General features: G+C 48.5%; 1 protein-coding gene across 5 annotated transcripts in view; it reads left to right on the top strand.

Moving 5' to 3' along the window:
• Window positions 1-20,112, top strand: part of DOCK2 (dedicator of cytokinesis 2) — a 1,661,574-nt gene that overhangs the window by 136,144 nt on the left and 1,505,318 nt on the right. For all 5 annotated transcript variants that reach the window (XM_073649510.1, XM_073649507.1, XM_073649509.1 and 2 more), the window contains exon 3: window positions 18,106-18,146. In XM_073649510.1, coding sequence (XP_073505611.1) covers window positions 18,106-18,146 — 41 coding nt within the window. The remainder of the gene's footprint in view (window positions 1-18,105; window positions 18,147-20,112) is intronic.

The raw sequence follows: 20,112 nt of genomic DNA, 5'->3' as shown, positions 1-20,112 counted from the left end.
CAGCTGCGAGAAGTCAGGCTGTGCAATCGTGACGATCTTCGTGGCGACACAACCATGACATAATGTTAGTGAAAGCACTAGTGAACCAACACCGTCATGTTCTATCCAAAGACAACTGACAACTTATGTTACTGGACGAGCTACTCCACTCCCTTTCTTTGGCAGCCACACAGTGATACGCCTTGTTGATAAGGAGCAGGTGCTCCAGTGGATGGCAAGCGCTGCTTCAAGTGGCCTTTCCTCTTCTTCCTTCACCTCAACATCACACATAGTACAGTCCACAAAGGTGGCACCCCAATTACCCTTGCTCCCCACCTTGTCACAACTGTCCAAGTGCCCAACTGACTGTAAAGAATGACAGATGGGCGAGTTTGTAGAACTGTTCACCCATTCTCTACCATGAGCATTAGAAGTGTACTCCAAACATTCACAGAGTCAAGAAGAGGAGGAAAGCATCTGCATCAATGCCCAAATTTTTTTTAGGTTGGATTCAGTGCAGGACGGAGTAGGATACAAGCAAGTTCCTGACCCTCATGACCAGACGTTAACCACTGGGGAGGGAGGTGATCCTGATGAGACTCAGATACCTGAGGCTCATGAGGACTATACTCTGCTGTCAGGGCAACAAGAGGAGAAGGGTCATTCTGAGGGTGAGGAATGGGATAACATATTGGATGATGACGACGTTGAAGATCCTACTTGGTTAGAACCCAGAGTCATGCAGCCAAGTAGCTCATCTGAGGAGGTAGAGGAGGAAGATGAGGAGGTTACCATCCGCCCTATGGCGCAGACACGGAGTGATGCAAGCATGAGGAACACTGCATCCCTAGCCACATCTGTGGCTGTCGCCAGCAGCGGTTAGTGGGTCTGCATCTTGCAGGGGTGGCAAGGGTTGACTAGTCTGGGTTTTTTTGAGACCGCAAAGGTTGAGCCAACTCATGTTATCTGCACACTGTAGCGTCGGCGTCCCTGCCTCCTGCTAGGCAGGGACGCTGTTCCCCTCACCTCTCCGCTCCGTGACCGGCGTCTTCCTCCCGCTCTGCTGGCAGCGCGCACTCCTTCCCGGCCACTGTGCTTAGGGCGCGCACGCGCGCGCTCCCCCTCTCTTAAAGGGGCCGCGCGCGCCGTCCTAAGGAGTCCCCAGCCAATGGCCGGAGGATCTCTCCATATATAAGGCACCTCCTCCAAAATGGAGGTGCCCGTGCAATGTTGTTGCATAGCCTATCACTCTGCTTCAGCCCTCAGGTCCCTGTTACCAGATACCTGCCAGTTACCTGCCAGTTTCCTGCTTGATACCTGCCTGATACGTGTCTATCTGCTGACATTCCTGCGGTCCGACAGTCTGCCTACCAGCCCTGCCAGTCTGTCTATGGATCCGTCTGCCCTCTCACCTGGGAGCGCTCACTTGCTACCTGCCCGCTAGTGTAGCACCCTGAGGATTCGGCTGCTACAGGAGTATTGCACCTCAATCCAGAGGTGTGATATTCCACTCCCGGGCAAGGATGGAGTGTGGAACTGAGCTCGGTAGGCTGCATGCACTACACACATCCCATTTCCGAGGAGCAGACCGACGGTACTCCCACTTAGAAATGTGCAGGTACGACCGAGTCTGTTCCTGGCTGGAGTGGGAGGGGGGTGGTACATCCCAAGTAGTGTAGGGGCAGATAGGGGGAGCAGCCTGGGTAAAGTTAGGAGCTCATTGGGTGCTGGTCACCTGAGCTCACACATAGAGGGTGTATATAAGGTGGGCACCAACTAAGATCAGGGTCAGATGCAGAGGATCAGATGCAGAGAGGATCAGCTGCAGAGAACAAGTCAGGAGAGAAGAAAGACCAAGACCCAGAGTGAGAGAGGAGAAAAGAGAGAGACCCAGGGCACAGAAGAGAAGGACTCTGAGATCCCAACTAAAAGCACCGGGTGAAGAGTCGGCATCAGGGTACCGGAACCCAAGCTGGTGGGGGTAAAAACATTCCCCAGCCAGAGACCGGAGACCGTGGGCAGCGTCTGCCACGGTCACCCATCACATCCACCCCGAAGGCACACCACATGAAGGGTCAGGGAACCCAGGGCCAAGGGTGTCCCAACAGAAGGCCCGAGGGAGCTGGACCTAGGTGGATTACTGGTGGGGACGGCCAGAGAACGGGACAGAAAGAGAGCTCAGGGCCACGCTCCGGACTTGTTTGGGGGTTGGCTGGATCCAGGACCTGGTGGACGCAGCACGGCTCGGGTGGTCACTAGCAGCTGGAGTGACCAGTACAACAACTGCAGTAAGTAAACACCCTTAACTGCACAACCCGACTCTGTCTTCACTGCCGTCTGCACTACACCACCACAACCCCCATCCTCTGCGCCTGTCCCCTCTGAGGCTATACCCCTCCCGTTGGGGGTTATCCCACCAAGCTGCGCACCCACCATCAGCCTCAGCGGACCCTGCTGCAGCGGCGGCCACAGTGACCGCATCACAACGGGTGGCGTAGTCGACACAAAAGAACTCTTAATAACATCTGTAGGACTGCCACATAACACTGAGCTTGACGCCCTGGGCACGGGGCCGGGTCACAGCCGCTCGGAGACTACAACCCCCCATCTGATCCGGTGCCGGGTATTCCCCTCAAAAAGGAATATGTCCCAGGGGGCGCGTCAACTTTGGCGTAGTCGGCAGGATTACGTGCCCGCAACACCCGGGTACTGCGTGCCTGAAGAAAAGTGCAAGTTTACCTCAGAAAGAAGTCTCCCGCCGGTTCCGGAGGGTCCACGCCATCGGACTCCATCACCAGTCGTTTCCCGCCGATTGTCCGCCATTTCCAACTTGTTCCCGCCATCTGCAGAGTTTCCCGCCACTGGGCGACGCTTCCCGCCAAAACCGCAGATTTCCCGCCTTGGAAGAGCAGCGGACGCCATTATGGGCGTGCCAAAGGAGGGCAAGAGGCCACCTCCCATCGTGGGCCAGGACAGAAAATGGCGCCAAAAGTGGAAACCGCCCCCACCAACAGAGACTGTGATGCTAGAGGTGTCTGTCAGCGTGAAAGAACTGCCCCTGGAGCTGACAGTCACCGAGTTGCCCCGGGACCGCCCTCGAAGTGGGAGGAGACGAAAGAGAAGAGAAAAGATGGGTGCCGCCTGGAGCAGTCTGGAGCGAGCGCACCCGGAGGCAAGAGGTCTAACGAGGAGTAGCGGAGGAGCTCACCCGGAGATGGAGAGAAAGCAGAACAGCACCGGCCCGCTGGCCAGGAGTCTGCTAGAGACCGAGGAAGGAGGGCAGAGCAGCACCGGCCCGCTGGCCAGGAGCCTGCCGGAAGAAGAGCAGAGCAGCACCGACCCGATGGTCAGGAGCCTGCTAGAGTCCACAACCCCGCTAGGTCTAGCGGAGATCTTAGCGCAGCTCCCCCGAGACCGGGAGTGTGCGCAGACTGCCCTGGAGGGCCTCGCACGGAGGATGGCCCAGGTACAGCGCGAGATATTGGCGGAATGGAGCCGGGAGATGACCCAGCAAGCAGAGACCAGTCAACGGAGCACGCTACCCTGGAAGAGGAAGCAGACCGCCTCTGAGGATGGCGCGGGAGGACCCAAGGCCGGAGACGGTGCCGAGGAGGGAGCCGAACGCATGGAGGCAGGTAAAGGGGACGCCTATACCCCAAGCCGTGACACCGCCTACCTGCCCCAGCTCCCCGTCGCAGAGCCCGAAAGTCCCCCTGCTGTGCCCGTAGCCGCCATGTCACCGCCATGGACTAGGCCCCGACCGGAAGCCGCCGCAGCGACCCCTGTGACGTCACACGCCTCGACCCCGAGCGTGGCCAAGCAGGAAGTACCACCAGCCTGGTCGCAGGGCCTAGAATTCCCGGGCGTCGCATCACCAACAGCGCCCCCTACCTCCGCGGAGCCTCCGGCCTGGCCGCAAGGCCAGGTAGCCCAGGGCGCCGCCGTATTAACGGTGCCCTTCACCTTCCAGGTGCCCCAGGCCTGACCGCAAGGCCTGGGCAACCCGGGCGCCACCACCACCGCGCCCGCGCCCGTAAAACCAAGGGTGCCACACCTGAAGGAGGAGGAGCAAGAGGACCCGGACGGGTCTGAAGCCAAAGGTAACCATAAAGAAAGAGCAGGAGGACGCCGTCGCTAAATACAGCGAAGCAGAAGCTGTAAATAGTTACCCGATCGGGGTATAAAGAAACTGAAACTGTTGCTACATATATATAGTCCCCGTTGGGACCAGCTGAGTGAACTGTTCACCCGTTAACCCCTTAATCCCACAGGCTGAGGACTGTGAGCAGCCATTCCCTTCCCTCTACCTGGCCGAGGACTGAGAGCGGCCAACTTCCCCTGTATATAGTTGCGCGTCCTAAAGCGCCCCCTACCGGTTTTATAGGAAAACCAGTTTTTCTAAGAGACTGTCGCACTTTTCCCGGACACACGTTGCACAGTGTCCGGAGGAGGAACCTGGAACAAGAGACGACGAGAATGTTTATATGAAAAGTTTTATATATATAATGTTTTATATGTTTATATGAAAATTTTGTATGTTTTGGTGTTGTTTTATGTCTTACAGCCCGAGGACGTGCTGTGATTTACCAGGGGGGAATGTAGCACCCTGAGGATTCGGCTGCTACAGGAGTATTGCACCTCAATCCAGAGGTGTGATATTCCACTCCCGGGCAAGGATGGAGTGTGGAACTGAGCTCGGTAGGCTGCATGCACTACACACATCCCATTTCCGAGGAGCAGACCGACGGTACTCCCACTTAGAAATGTGCAGGTACGACCGAGTCTGTTCCTGGCTGGAGTGGGAGGGGGGTGGTACATCCCAAGTAGTGTAGGGGCAGATAGGGGGAGCAGCCTGGGTAAAGTTAGGAGCTCATTGGGTGCTGGTCACCTGAGCTCACACATAGAGGGTGTATATAAGGTGGGCACCAACTAAGATCAGGGTCAGATGCAGAGGATCAGATGCAGAGAGGATCAGCTGCAGAGAACAAGTCAGGAGAGAAGAAAGACCAAGACCCAGAGTGAGAGAGGAGAAAAGAGAGAGACCCAGGGCACAGAAGAGAAGGACTCTGAGATCCCAACTAAAAGCACCGGGTGAAGAGTCGGCATCAGGGTACCGGAACCCAAGCTGGTGGGGGTAAAAACATTCCCCAGCCAGAGACCGGAGACCGTGGGCAGCGTCTGCCACGGTCACCCATCACATCCACCCCGAAGGCACACCACATGAAGGGTCAGGGAACCCAGGGCCAAGGGTGTCCCAACAGAAGGCCCGAGGGAGCTGGACCTAGGTGGATTACTGGTGGGGACGGCCAGAGAACGGGACAGAAAGAGAGCTCAGGGCCACGCTCCGGACTTGTTTGGGGGTTGGCTGGATCCAGGACCTGGTGGACGCAGCACGGCTCGGGTGGTCACTAGCAGCTGGAGTGACCAGTACAACAACTGCAGTAAGTAAACACCCTTAACTGCACAACCCGACTCTGTCTTCACTGCCGTCTGCACTACACCACCACAACCCCCATCCTCTGCGCCTGTCCCCTCTGAGGCTATACCCCTCCCGTTGGGGGTTATCCCACCAAGCTGCGCACCCACCATCAGCCTCAGCGGACCCTGCTGCAGCGGCGGCCACAGTGACCGCATCACAACGGGTGGCGTAGTCGACACAAAAGAACTCTTAATAACATCTGTAGGACTGCCACATAACACTGAGCTTGACGCCCTGGGCACGGGGCCGGGTCACAGCCGCTCGGAGACTACAACCCCCCATCTGATCCGGTGCCGGGTATTCCCCTCAAAAAGGAATATGTCCCAGGGGGCGCGTCACTAGCCTACCTGGAGGCTCTGCCGTCACGTGCTGTGACCACCTGCCTGTCCAGAGACTCTTACCCGCTCACCTGGGAGCGCTCACCTGCTACCTGCCCGCTAGCCTACCTGGAGGCTCTGCCGTCACGTGCTGTGACCACCTGCCTGTCCAGAGACTTTTACCCGCTCACCTGGGAGCGCTCACCTGCTACCTGCCTGCTAGCCTACCTGGAAGCTCTGCCGTCACGTGCTGTGACCACCTGCCCATCCAGAGACTCTTGCCCGCTCACCTGGGAGCTTCCATCTGCTACCTGCCTGCTAGCCTACCTGGAGGCTCTGCCGTCACGTGCTGTGACCACCTGCCCATCCAGAGACTCTTGCCCGCTCACCTGGGAGCGTCCACCTGCTACCTGCCTGTTAGCCTACCTGGAGGCTCAGATGTCACTTGCTGTGACCACCTGCCTGTCCAGAGACTCTCGCCCGCTCACCTTTGAGCATCCACCTGCTACCTGCCTACTAGCCTACCTGGAGGCTCAGCCGTCACTTGCTGTGATCACCTGCCTGTCCAGAGACTCTTTTCCGTTCACCTGGGAGCATCCACCTGCTACCTGCCTGCTAGCCTACCTGGAGGCTTAGCCATCACTTGCCGTGACCACCCGCCTGTCAAGAGACTGTCCCCGTCACAGAGACTGTCCCCGTCACTAGCCGTGACTGCCTGCCCGTCTTCCCTGGGAGCCACCCGCTTCCTTACAAGGACTGCCCCTTTGTATAGTTGCTCAGAGGTTCCACCTCCCAGACCCGTTACACACACTTTGCGATAAAAAACTCAGTGGAGGGAAAAAGTGCAATAATTTGACTACTGTATGCATGAACCTTCACATGCACACAAAACATGCGTTATGCTGGAAATCTCACTGCGCTAAAATGCAGACCAGCGGACCTCAACAACCATCAGCTGCCCCTTCAACCGCATACACTGCTTCTTCCTCCTCCTCTGTTACCGTGCCAAATATTGGCACGCAGGTCTCCCACCGCAAAATGTCTGGTTCTTTACCCGCTGCAGTCAGGCTGAGTGAGAGTTTGTTTCACTGAGCACACCACACGTTTCTCAATCCACTGTAACATCTGCGCCTGCACCTCACTCACAGTCCAGCAGTTTGTCCATTTCACCGTACTCCTCCCTATCTCAGCACCGCAGCCAGCCCTCGGTCCCGCAGTTGTGGTCACATAAAAGATTGTTTCATCCTACATATGACAAAGCTAAGAGGTTGAACTCCACCAGCTCAAATTTGTTGGCCACGAAAATTCTGCCTTTCCGCTTGGTAGATACAAACAGTTTCTGAAAGCTGATGGCCGTCACAGTCCTCAAGTACCCGTTGCCCAGTCGCCACTACTTCTCTAAGAAAGCTGTGCCTACGGTACATCAGCATGTCACAGACAACATCACCCATTTCTTGACTAAATCTATATCTGCCAGGGTGCATTTCACCACAGACACATGGACAAGTAAGCATGGCCAAGGGCGTTACATCTCGCTGACTGGGTACAGGGTGACTCTGGTGGCTGAGGGGACAGACGGGGAAGGGCCTAATCCACAAATCTTGGAATCCCCAAAGCTTGCAGAAGAAACCTCTATATTTCACACTTCTTCCAGTGCTTCTGCATCCTCCACCTCCTCTAGGGCGTCCACCTGCACAATCAACCTCTGCTTTAATAATGAGACACGCGTTCCAACAGTGCAGAGAAAATCCACACCACTTCCGTACTGCGCAGCCAGGGCTCGCTGCAATCAGGCAGTCTTCAAATTAATATGCCTTGGAAATCACAGTCATACAGCTGAAGAGTTGTGGACAGCTCTCCAGGCTCAGTTTCAGCAATGGCTGTCTCTCCTGAACCTGGAGGCAGGGAAGGCCATGTGCGATAATGGTGCGAAGCTGTTGGCGGCCCTACACCGACGCCAACACACACATGTGCCTTGAATGTCTCACATCCTCAACCTGGTGGTACAGCGATTTCTCCTCCACTCTCCCTGCCTGGGTGAGCTGCTTCAGAAAGTACGGAAGCTGTGTGTTCACTTCCACCGTTTGCATCCCTCATGTCATCGACTTGCAATGATACAGAGGTCTTTGTCCATGCCAGTTAACAGGTTGATATGCAATGTGCCCACGCAGTGGAATTCCACTCTGCACATGTTGCAGTGACTGTGGCAGCAGCAACGAGCGCTGACGCAGTATGTCATGTCGTATAGCCTAAGCCAACCCAGTACGGATGTGGGGCATATCACGTCTACACAGTGGGAACAGATTAAGGACCACTGCATCCTTCTGCACAGTTTTGAAATGACTACTAAACTAGTTAGCGCTGACGATGCCGTCATCAGCGTCACTATTCTGGTCATCTACATGCTGTAGAAGACTTTGAATAGAGTGCGGCAGGAGGTGGTTGTTCCAGAAGAAGAGGAGGATGCAGATGGGATAAGAATGTTTCAAAGTTCTAGACTGTCGTCACCCAGGTGGATGCCAAGTGACGGTGGCTTCCTGCGATCGAGGGGGTTTGGTGATACCAGACATACTGTTAGTGAAAGTGCAAGAGCCGAGGAACAAATAGAGGAGGAAGAGGTGATGGGCGAGCAACAGTCAGAAGATGAAGAGGATAATCATCCCTCTCTGTCGAACGTGGTTGGCAGGAGGGTACGGAGGAAACATGCATCAGTGTTACGCAGTTAACAATAGAGTCTGGCTTTGGAGCACCTGGAAGAGCCCAACATATGAGTGCCTTCTTGCTGCACTTTCTGCAACATGATCCCCGTATAGTTAGGATTCGAAATAAAGCTGACTACTGGGTTGCCACTCTGTTAGATCCATGTTATAAGAGTACATTTTTCCAGATGCTTCCTGCCCTGGAAAGGGACACGCGAATGTTGGAGAATCGAAACAAGCTTTTAAGGAACCTTAATAGAGCTTTTCCCCAGATAGGAGTGAGGCACAGTGTGTATTGCAGCTGTAGTTTTTTAACCTCCGGCATGTCAGTTTGTCAATGCCAAAACATTAGCAGCAGCAGAGTACAAGTCTGACATTTGGAGAATGACTGGAGAGGATGGTGGAGGACTATCTAGAGCTCAATACGAATACCATAAGTGAGGATATTGACCCTTTTACATTTTGGTCTTCAAAAATGAATAAATGGCCTGAGCTCGTCTGTCATGCCTTGGAGGTTATTTCATGCTCGGCAGCCAATGTTCTCTCAGAACGTGTGTTTAGCGCTGCTGATGGTGCCCTGACGTATAAGCGCACCAGGCTGTCCCATGAAAGTGTTGACCGCCTAACTTATATCAAGATGAACAAGTCATGGATCTCAAATCACTTTTTTTTGCACCCCAATTGCAGACTATACAGACTAGGCAATGTAGTTTTTAGTGTGCTGCATTGATCTTGCGGAACTGCAGTCTGTGATATGGCTTGTGTGCCTGCTCTTGCTGCGGCTGCAGGTTTTAGGCCCTAATTTTTGAAATGTGGAGAATACAGATTTGGTCTCTCAATCCATTGGGTTGGCTCTAGTGGAAGAGGTGTCCGTCCCCATTATACTACTTATATTCTAGTGAAATTTATGCCACTTTGTTGGTTTTAGGCCCAAATGTTTTCAAATGGGAACAGTCCTGATTGGGTCTCCATCTACTTGGTTGGCTGTAGGGGAAGAAGTGTCATTCCTAATTGTACAATTTCTACTGTACTGAAATTAATGCCACGTTGTTGGTGTCTGCCAGTAATTTTTGGAAATGTGGGGAATCCTGATTGGGTCTTAATCTATTGGGCTGGCTGTAATGGAAGATGTGTCAGTCCCCATTATACTACTTATACTCTAGTGAAATTGATGACACTTTGGTGGTTTTAGGCCCAAATGTTTTCAAATGTGAACACTCCTCATTGGGTCTCCATCTACTGGGTTGGCTGTAGGGGAAGAAGTGTTGGTCCTAATTATACTATTTATACTGTACTGAAATTTATGCCACTTCGGTGGTATTGGGCCCTAATTTAGGGTAATGTGAACACTCCTGATTGGATGTGCTAGATTGGCTTCAGTAGAAGAGGTTTTGGTGTCCTTTACAATAGTTATACAATAGTTAGACCTCATAAACTCAACATGGGTATATAAAGCAGACTGCACCTCAGCTTTAAATTGTTTGGGGCAGATATTCTTCTCCACCCAGGGGGAAAAAAAAGGTTGTGTCTGAGCAGCTTCCTGACGCTTAACTGTACTGTGCTGTCAGGGCAAGAAGAAGAGGAGGGTGACTCTGAGGGAGAGGAATGGGATAACACATTGAATGATGATGAGGTTGCACATCCAACTTGATGTGAGCCCAGAGGCACGCAGCTGAGTAGCTCATCTGAGGAGGTGAAGGAAGAAGACTAGGAGGTTACGTTGCATCGTCAAGGGTCTGCAGCTCGCAGGGGTGGCAAGGGTTGCCTAGCCTGGCCCTTTTTTGAGACCGCAAAGGATGAGCCAGCTTATGTTATCTGAAAACTTTGCGATAAAAAACTCAGTAGAGGGAAAAAGTGCAATAATTTGACTAGTACATGCATGAGCCTTCACATGCGCAATCAACATGCATTACTCTGGCAATCTCACTGCGATAAAATGTGGACCAGAGGAACTCAACAACCATCAACTGCCCCATCAACCACATCCACTGCTTCTTCCTCCTCCTCTGTTACCATGTCATATATTGGCATTTGTGGCACCCCTGAGGGTTCGGTCGCCACAGAGGTATTGCATCTCACCCAGAGGTGTGGTATCTCACTCTCAGGTAAGGAAGTAGTATGGCTCAGGACCCTAACACTACATCCACTACACCACATTTCCGGGGGACAGGGCGAGATTGCTCCTACAGGAGATCACAGTCTCTGATCCCTGGCTGGAGTGGGGAGGAACCACTTAGAGAGGGGGAACTATATAGTGGATGGGTGAAGGACGTAGATTCTGGGAGCACGGTAGTAGGAGGTATAATAGGAAGGAACCATCTTGGTTCGGGGAGAGAGTTCAGTTCCAGTCAGTCAGACTGAGGTGCTGACAGGGGGCAGAGGCTCTGTATGAGCTCTGCCCCACAGGTAGGCCCAGCCAGGAGGCCTGAGCCTGAAGGAGAAAGGAGAGGAAAGAGGGAGCAGGAAGGCTCCAGGACGAGTAGTGAAGGGATCCTAGGGGTACGGGCCGTGCAGCAGCCACCCGTACACCCGCCGCTGCCAGGAGGTAGGGGGTCAGGCCAAAGAAGGGGAACCGGGTCCCCCAGCCAGCGGAGACTACAAGGCCCAACTGGGAACCGGAGGCTGCAGCACTTCAAGTACAGCAGGCCGTCCACACCAGCCACTAGGAAAGTAGCCACATAGGGTCAGGGGATGGAACACACGTCACCCGCTAAGGCCCGAGGACACTGGATAGAGGTGCCGCTAGGTGTGAGGTACAAGGAGAGAGGCCAGAGAGGACACACAGAAGGGGGTCCTGCTAAATGCTCCAGAGCTACCTGGGAGTCGACTGAGCCCCTTACTCGGTAAACACAGGACGACGCGGGAAGTTATAAACCTGCAGTAATAACTTGGAGTGAAAGAACTGTGAGTAAAGACCCTGAGACTGCATTGCAAAGGCTCTGTGTTATCATTACTGATCCCGGCACTATCAGCACCATCATCCATACACGCTGCCCTGAAGCTCCACTCTTCCTATGGGGAGTCACATCATCTTGCTGCACACACCATCAGCTTCAGTGGACTGCTCCGCAGCGGCGGTTCCCAATAACCGCATCCCACAGGTGGCGTAGTCGGACTATATATAACAGAGACACATAGACTACCCTGGTTTGACCGCCCTGGGTCACAGACCAGGTCACTGCCACAGTGACTACAACCCCCAGCATCTACAAGGCCCGGCTCGGGGTATCCCCACGGCCCAGGGGGCATGTCACATGCATGTCTTCCACTGCAGAACCTCTGCTTCTGTACTTGCTCCAGTCAGGCTGAGTGAGAGCCCGTCAACTGCAACAGAAGCGGGCAAGCATGCTGTGTTTGCTTCACTGAGCACACCACATGTTTCTCAATCCACCATAACATATCTCCCTGCACCTCACTCATGGTCCATCAGTTTGTCTGTTTCACTGTACTCCGTCCTCTCTCAGCAATGCAGCCAGCTCTCGGTCCTGCATTTGTGGTCACGTATAAGATTGTTTCCTCCCACACATGACAAAGTTAAGAGGTGGAAATCCACTATCTCCAATCTGTTGGCCATGGAAATGGTGGTGTCAGGCCCTAATTTTTTGAACTGTGAACACTCCTATATGGCTGCTTTTTTACTGAGGAGGTAATCGGAGAACTTGGAGGAAACCCCCGCAAACACGGGGAAAACCTACAAACTACTTGCAGATGTTGTCCTCTATCATCATAAAGGAGTTAGCTCGTTGTCTAGGAGACCTACCACCACTGCTGTCTACCTTGTGAACATTTTGTTGAAGCTTGCAAGGTTTCACGGGTTTACCATGACAGAGAGGAGCCAGTCATTAAAAAGAAGCCTTTTGCCTTCATATTAATCGGTGCAGGCTTTAATCTGCTCAGTTGTGAGCTCCTGGAAGCTTAACATGATTTAGGTTCTCGACAGATTTGTCCCTTGCATCTCCCCTACTGTGATAACGCTGTACCCAAACATATCAGACTGTCACCTACCATTGAAATCTTGAAAAGGAAGCTGAGGACCCACTTCTTGTGACAAGCATACAATCTAACCCTCGCTCCAGCATACCACTGCACGACTAGCTGTATCCTCACCCATCCCTTGTAGATTGTTTGTGCGCCCTCGTGGGCAGGGTCTTCTCTCCTCTTGTACCAGTCGGTGACTCCTTTTGACATGTAAAGAGCCACGGAATAAATGTCGCTGTAATATTAATAATTATAGTACTTGTACTCTGGGTCAATTGATGGCACTATCCAGGTGTCTACCCGTAATTTGATGTGTTTTGGTAGCTTTTGGGCCCGTTTTAAGGCATTGTGTATGCGGTTTTTTTGTTCCGCCATTAAATCCTATGGTGTTTGGTAATGTTCGACGAACATTGAATGAATATTGCAAATTCGGTTTGAATATTAAAACGTTCGCTCATCTCTACTCTTTACTTAGTAATGAGGGTATCTGGCTGACACCTCTTCATTATTAAAGCTATGGTTAGGTGTCAGTTACACTTAATCCTATTAACCCTAATCCCATTATCCCTAATGCCACACTGTGTTGTGTTGTATCCACCACATGTAATGACATTTCAATTGTTCAAATCTGCAGCAGAGACTAGTGTCTACGCTACAGAAATTGACGTGCTGCGGGTGAGTTTGGCTATTTATTTATGCAGCGTCAAACCCACAGTGGCCAGATGTTACAGCATAGTGGATGGTATTTCTAGAACTCCCACATCCACTATGCATCTGAGGCTGTGAATCACCCACAGACACTGACATGCGGAGCATATTTCAGGACCTCAGCATGTCAAATTTTCTTGCGGAGTCTATAGTCTCCGCAACATAAATTTGACCTCTAGAATGTATTGAATGTGGTAAATCAGCATGGTTCAGTAAACACATACGGATTTACCTGTGTTCAATAGAACGCAGCTTTTCAGATGCAGCAAAAATATGCTATGTGCAAAGTGCGGCTGCGTCCGTATCGTGGGCACATACCCTTAAATTAAAAAAATGGTGTTGGCTGCTACATCATTTTCATTGCCAGCAGAGGGAAAGTCAATCACTGAGGGCTGATATTACTAGCTGGGGAAGAGGCCATTAGCCAAAAATATTCCCTGGTTATTAATAACAGCCCACAGCTGTTTGCTTAGCCTTTACTGGCTAAATTACAGGGGAACCCCATAAAAAAATTGACCTTGAGCTCCCCTATAAAATCTAACCAGCAAAGGCTAGGTAGACAGCTGCAGGCTGATATTAATAGCCAGGGAAGGGGCCATGGATCACGCTCCTGTCAGTGTATAGAGTGCTGCCGGGTGATCAGATCCCCATGGGACACTCGGAATTATGGCAGATAGGTGAGTATAAAGTGTTTTTCATTTTAATAAAAATTTATTTTCACTTTTCTTTTTTATACACGGAGCACAGGCGTTGGCTGAGGAGACTACTTCTTCCTTCAGCCGGTCCTGCTCACGCTGTTATTGTCTCCTGGGAACAATTCTATGTGCGTCTTTGCTGTGTTTTTGACTCATTGACTCAGTCAAAAACATGGCAAAAAATACGCAGCAAATCCACAAATATTTTTATACCTGCGTTTTTGCTGCGTATTTGACTGACTCAATTGAAGTCAATGGGTGAAAAGCGCTGCAAAAACCCACAAAGAATTAACATGCTGGAGATTTAAACACAATGACAATCATAACAGGAATATTCCTGATCATGGACACAGCACTTCAGGATTATCATTGCGTTAGCTGGCACAAGGATTCCCTAGCGTTATTGGCCAATTTTCACTCAGAAAAAAAGCTGCAAAAAACGCACCAAAAACGCACAGTGTGCACATAACCTAAGGTCAAAATTGGCTTGTTCACTAAGGGGCTAAAAGCACATTTAGGAGCAGAGTCTACTCTTCACAAAGCAGATGCTGGCTGTGCTAGAAAAATAGAAGAATATTAAAAAATAAAAAAAATAAGAAACAAAAATGTAAAAAAGCACATTTTGTAATTACAGTATGTGTCTGAAAACATGTGCTCGAAATCTAAAATTGTTTATGCTGAACAGGAAATGTTGTAACAAATTGAAAAATTTAAATGTCAAAAATTGACATTTGTTGATTACTATATCTCCTCAATAAAACAAAATCATAACCTGGTGTATACCCCAAACGATGCCAAAAAAATCCAATATTGGACAAAAAAAACCCTTTATATAGTGCTATTAATGGAAAGCTAAAAGTGTTTTGCGTCTCGAAAAAATTTCAACAAACTACTGTATTTTTTGGACTATAAGAAGCACCGGACCATAAGACGCACCTAAATTTTAGAGGAGGAAAATAAAAAAAATTGAAACAAAAAATGTGGTCATGTTGCACTGTAATGGGGGAGGGGGCCTGCCCAATTCTGTAGTAATATCCCCCATCCTGGTTTACATGACATCCCATCGCCATTATGGCATGCATGGCACCCCAATCCCCATCTTGGTATGCATGGAACCCCAATACCCATCCTGGTATACATAGCACCCCTCATCCCCATCCTGGTATGCATGGAACCTCTCATCCCCATCCTGGTATGCATGGCACCACCCCCATCCTGGTATGCAGCTTGTAATTTTATAGTGCATATATTCTGCTGTATACAGGCCTCATCCACAGTAAAAAAAAAAACAAATTTCTTCTATTACTACTGTGATACATAAAGCTGGCCACATCTCAACTTGTATTTTTTTTACAGTGAAATTCAGCTGTATCCAGAGCTCATCCAGAGCTCGTCCACAGTAAAAACATCAATTTTTTTCTGTTATTAATGCCATACAGCAGGCCACATCTCAGCTTTTATTTTTTTGGTCGCATATATTCTGCAGTATATAGGCCTCGTCTACAGTAAAAAATCTAATTTCTTGTGTTACTAACGTGATACATATAGCAGGCCACATCTCCACTTGTAATTGTTTGGTGCAGATATTGTTCTCCATACAGGGGTTCACATGATAAAATCTAACTTTGTTGTCTTACTACCGTGCTATATAAAGCAGGCCACATTTGAGATTTTAATTATTTTCTGCTAATATTCTGCTCCATTCAGGAGTTCACATTATAAAACCTTAATTTGTTCTGTTACTACCGTGCTACAGAAACCATGCCGTATTTGATCTTTTAATTCTTTGGTGCTGATATTCTGCTCCATCCAGGGATTCACATGAGAAAATCCTGTGTGCCTTACTACTGTGCTACATACCCCTGAAGAAGCAATTTGCACATTAAATTTCCCAGAGGAGCATTGCATGGTGAATAAGCCTCCTTACCTTTGCATGCCAGAGCCAGTATGTCACTCTCCACAAGGAGAAACGTTACCCCTTAGACCTCAGTCCAGAGCCTCTTACTTAGCCAAATCAGTTCTCATACTTGCACTGTCGAGGGCCAATAGCCCGAAACACAGTGTATGCAAACTGGGATTCTGATTTGGCTATTATCCTAAGTCCTATTGCAAGACTCTTTAAAGAGTCGATTGTGATTTGTAGGATTGCTGTTTCCAATAGGTAGCACTATAGAGTTGAGATGAATGACAGGTGTAGGCCTTGTGCTCTGAGAGCTCTGCTAAATTCAGGCAACACACATGAAGGAGACCCAACTTGGAGACTAAACATTTTGAAGAATTATGACAGATACTAAAGTGGCATCAATTTTTATTTATTTTACTCACTTATACAGCGCCATTTATTCCACATCGCTCTACAGACATTATCAATTTCCCCAGGGTAGAAATAGTATAATGGGGCTCTGACACCCCTTCCACTACATGCAACCCACCAGATGGAGACCCAACTTGGAGTCTCCAAATTTAAAAAAATGTTAATAACATAAGCAGCAGTAGAAACAGCAAGCACAAAAGCCACAACAAAAGTGTCACAGACTGAAATAATGCAAGATCAAAGCAGCACACTAAAAACTACACCATCACCTAGCCTGCCCAGTCTGCAACTGGGGTGCAAAAGTCATTAGAGATCCATGACTTGTTCATCTTGATGAAAGTTAGGCGGTCTACACTACACTCTGCTGGGGCACGGGCGGGTCTAAAAATGTGTAAAACAACTCACAGAAATTGCTTCTGCCATTTACACTGCTGCTGCTAATGTTTTTGAGCTGACAACTCGATGTTCCCGGGGTTGAAACTCTAGAACTGCGATGCAAACTGTGTGCCTCACTGCTGTCTTGGGGAAAACCACTCTCAAGATTGTCTTCAAGCATGTTTTAATACTCTAGCATGGACACGTCCCTTTCTGGGGGGGGAGGAGCATCTGGCAAAATTTGGATTGAACAGAGTGGCAACCCAGTAGTCAGCACTATTTGTAATCCTAACAATACGGGCAATAATCATGTTGCAGATAGTGCAGTAAAAAGGAGCTCATGGGTTGGTATCTTCAATGAAATCCAAGTCCATAGTGTGTTGGTGGCTGGATAACACTCAAGCTTGCTTCTTCTGTCCCCTGCTGCCAACCACGGACAAAGAGGGGATCATCCTCCTCTTCATCCTAACTGTTGCGCGGCCATCACCTCTTCCTCCTCATCCTCCCCCATTTGTAACTTGGTTACTGCACCTTCACTAACAGTTTGTCTGGTACCATGAGCCCCACTTGATCACTGTAATCCACCCTCCCATAGCAACCGCCTGTGCAACGAAAGTCCGTAACTTAGAGAGATTGTTATCCTCCCGCATCCACCTCTGCTTCCTCCTCTTCCCCTGGGACCACCACCTCCTCCCGCTGACTATTCAAAGTGTGCTCCAGCATGTAGATGACCGGAATAGTGATGATTATGATGGTATTCGTCAGCGCTAACCATGTTCGTAGCTATTTCGAAAATGTTCAGAAGGGTGCAGTGGTCCTTCTTCTGTGTCCACTCTCTAGTCTTATTGTCCGAAAATACGGTAATTTTTTCCACAAGGTTTAGAATTTTTTAAGCCACTGAAGTAGCAAAAAAGCATATTTGGTATTGCAGCAATGGTACTAACTTGGAGAATAATTTATACCACAAAATTATGCTGTAAAGATGGAAACCCTAAAAATAGAAACCCTTGACAATATTGTGTTTTTTTTTCACCATTTCACCCACATGTAATTTTTTTCCTATTTTTCAGTACATTATATGATAAAATGGAAGGTGTCAGTAAAAACTGCAACTCATCCTGCAATAAACAACCCTAATATGGTTTGATTTACAAAAAATAAAAAAGTTGTGTCTCTTTGAAAAACAGCAAAAAGTGCAAAAATTAAAATTGACTGAATCTTTAATAGATTACATACCTCTATGCTAGAGAATTTTATGATTTCTGATTTTAAAAACCAATAAAAAGTAAAAAAAAATCACTTTAAAGAAAATTAATGACTTGCAGCTTTTATGTGATTTTGTTTCTCACTTTGCTTTCTGAGTTGTAAATTCAATTCCACACATATAAATTTAGATGTATGATGTATGAAAAACAATTTAGTATATGTTAAATAATGGTTTTATATAAATTAAATACCTCAAAGGTTTGCAAAAATAATTAACCTTAAAATATGTAAAGCAGATGAACATCTTTGTACTGTAATTTTACACTGTAATTATAATGTGTTTTTTAATTTTTAGGTTGGTACAGAGGATATCTGGTTAAACAGAGAATACATGTGGTAAGATTAAATTGTTTTCTATCTTTCATTTGATTCATCACACTCCTAAAGAATAATAATAATAATTTTTATTTATATAGCGCCAATATATTCCGCAGCACTAAAGTAGTGTAATGTACATAGTTGCTGATCATGCAGGCGCTATGGGGCCCTTGAGCTATGGGGGGAAAGGTGTGGTGTCACTTGGAACTGGGCCCTCCCCCCACTTGTCATCACAATTGCAGTGGAAATTGCATGAACAGGATACAGATACCAGTGAATAGAAAGGGGAATCAGTCTGTTCCTCTTCCCAGCCTATTAATATCAGCCCACAGCTGTCTGTTTACCCTTTGCTGGTTATTAAAAATAGGGGGGACCCCACGTATATTTTTTGGGGAGTTCCCCCTTTTTAATGATTAGTAAAGGCTATAAAAACAGCTGTGAGCTGTTATTAATAGGCTGGAAACCTTGATGGCTATTGGCCCTTTCCCAGAATAATAACATCAGCCCCCAGCTGTCTGCTTTCCCTCAGCTGCTTAATAAAAATAAGGAAGACCCCTGGCCATTTTTTAAATTTTAGTTTTAAATTTGTTAGCTAAATACATGTACATTAAACTACACTTGCACTGCACTAATTATATCTCACTGACATCTTTCTATCTATTCTATCTATATATCTATTCTTTCTATTCTGCTGGTTCACACTGCTGTGAATTTACTTTACTTCGCTGATGAAATGTGGGGTTTCCTATGAGATGAGTGCATAAAAATAGGACGGCACATGTATGGTCTGTGCCATGCGATTGTCTTCTCGCAGCCATTATTTACATTGGCGAGTCTTTCTGGATATACGCAGCCACTCCCAGCATGCTGTGATTTTTTTTTTCTCAGTCCGATTTGAGCTGAGAAAAAAAATCACAGATGAACACATAATCATTCAATAACATTAGTCAGGGTGCAATCTAATTTTTTTATTGTACTGCAATAGTACAATTTAAACACAGATGAGTATGAGCCCTTAAGGACAGACTGGAAAGGTGCCAGAGTGTTAGCTTGGAAGCTACAGAAGAGGATATTGCAGTAGTCGAGGCTGTTTACAAAGTTTAATATATTTAACCTGGCCATATTAATAATTTCACTTTTCTAATTATCAAAAATTATTAATAATAATTAATAAATAAAATCTTAAAGTAGTACTCCGGTATGTTTTTTTTTAATCTTTTTCTTCAGCCATAGTTAGCATCTGAACAATATACAAAATAAAATCCCTGTCAGTGCCTTTTCCTTTTTCCACTGTTGCCCCGGTCCCCTTTTGCACCATGTGACCACAATTTTCATTATCCATCTCACACAGTATCTTCTTCAAGCAACAGTCTGGACTGAATGCCCCCTGGGACTTAGGAGAGGGCACTATGACTTGTGAGAGATGCCAGGCCCTGTTTTTATTGTATAAAAAGTTAACTAGCAAGCAGTTTTCATGCGGATGAAATTTTGGGGGAGGAGAGTAGGGAAGAGTTTTCTTGATTGGTGGGGAGGAGGGTCTGAGGTGGGGTTATATATAGGTTGGATCATTGAGGAGTCAGCTGTACTGCAGCTAACCTAGTACTCACAATATCTTGGAACTGTTGAAGATGGAGGCCTTGCTTTAGGAGATAAGGTCCTTGGCTGAGCAGAGAGATCAGCAGTGGATCCAGAGCCAGATGGAACAGTGGATTACAGCATGAGGAATCAGCAAGGTGACTGAAAACCCAGTACCTCTGTAGGAGGTCTGGAGAGACTCAGCCGAGAAGTGACTTCACGTACCAGGAGCAGGATCTGGAGTTCCGGCAGGGACCCTTCAGGTCATGGCTCAAGGTCAGCGTGATGATGCAGGCGGTTGTGTCACGTGACCTTGTTGTGGTCTGTGCAGTCATGAAGGGCCTATCTGGAGGAGATTTGGAATGGAGTGATGAGGCCCTCATCTAAAGTGCAATTGCAGTGATGCAGT

Source organism: Phyllobates terribilis, unplaced genomic scaffold, assembly GCF_046119375.1.
Source record: "Phyllobates terribilis strain yellow unplaced genomic scaffold, ASM4611937v1 Scaffold_10__3_contigs__length_209671492, whole genome shotgun sequence".
Classification (NCBI taxonomy): Eukaryota; Metazoa; Chordata; class Amphibia; order Anura; family Dendrobatidae; genus Phyllobates; species Phyllobates terribilis.
This window is presented reverse-complemented; position numbering and strand designations above follow the sequence as displayed.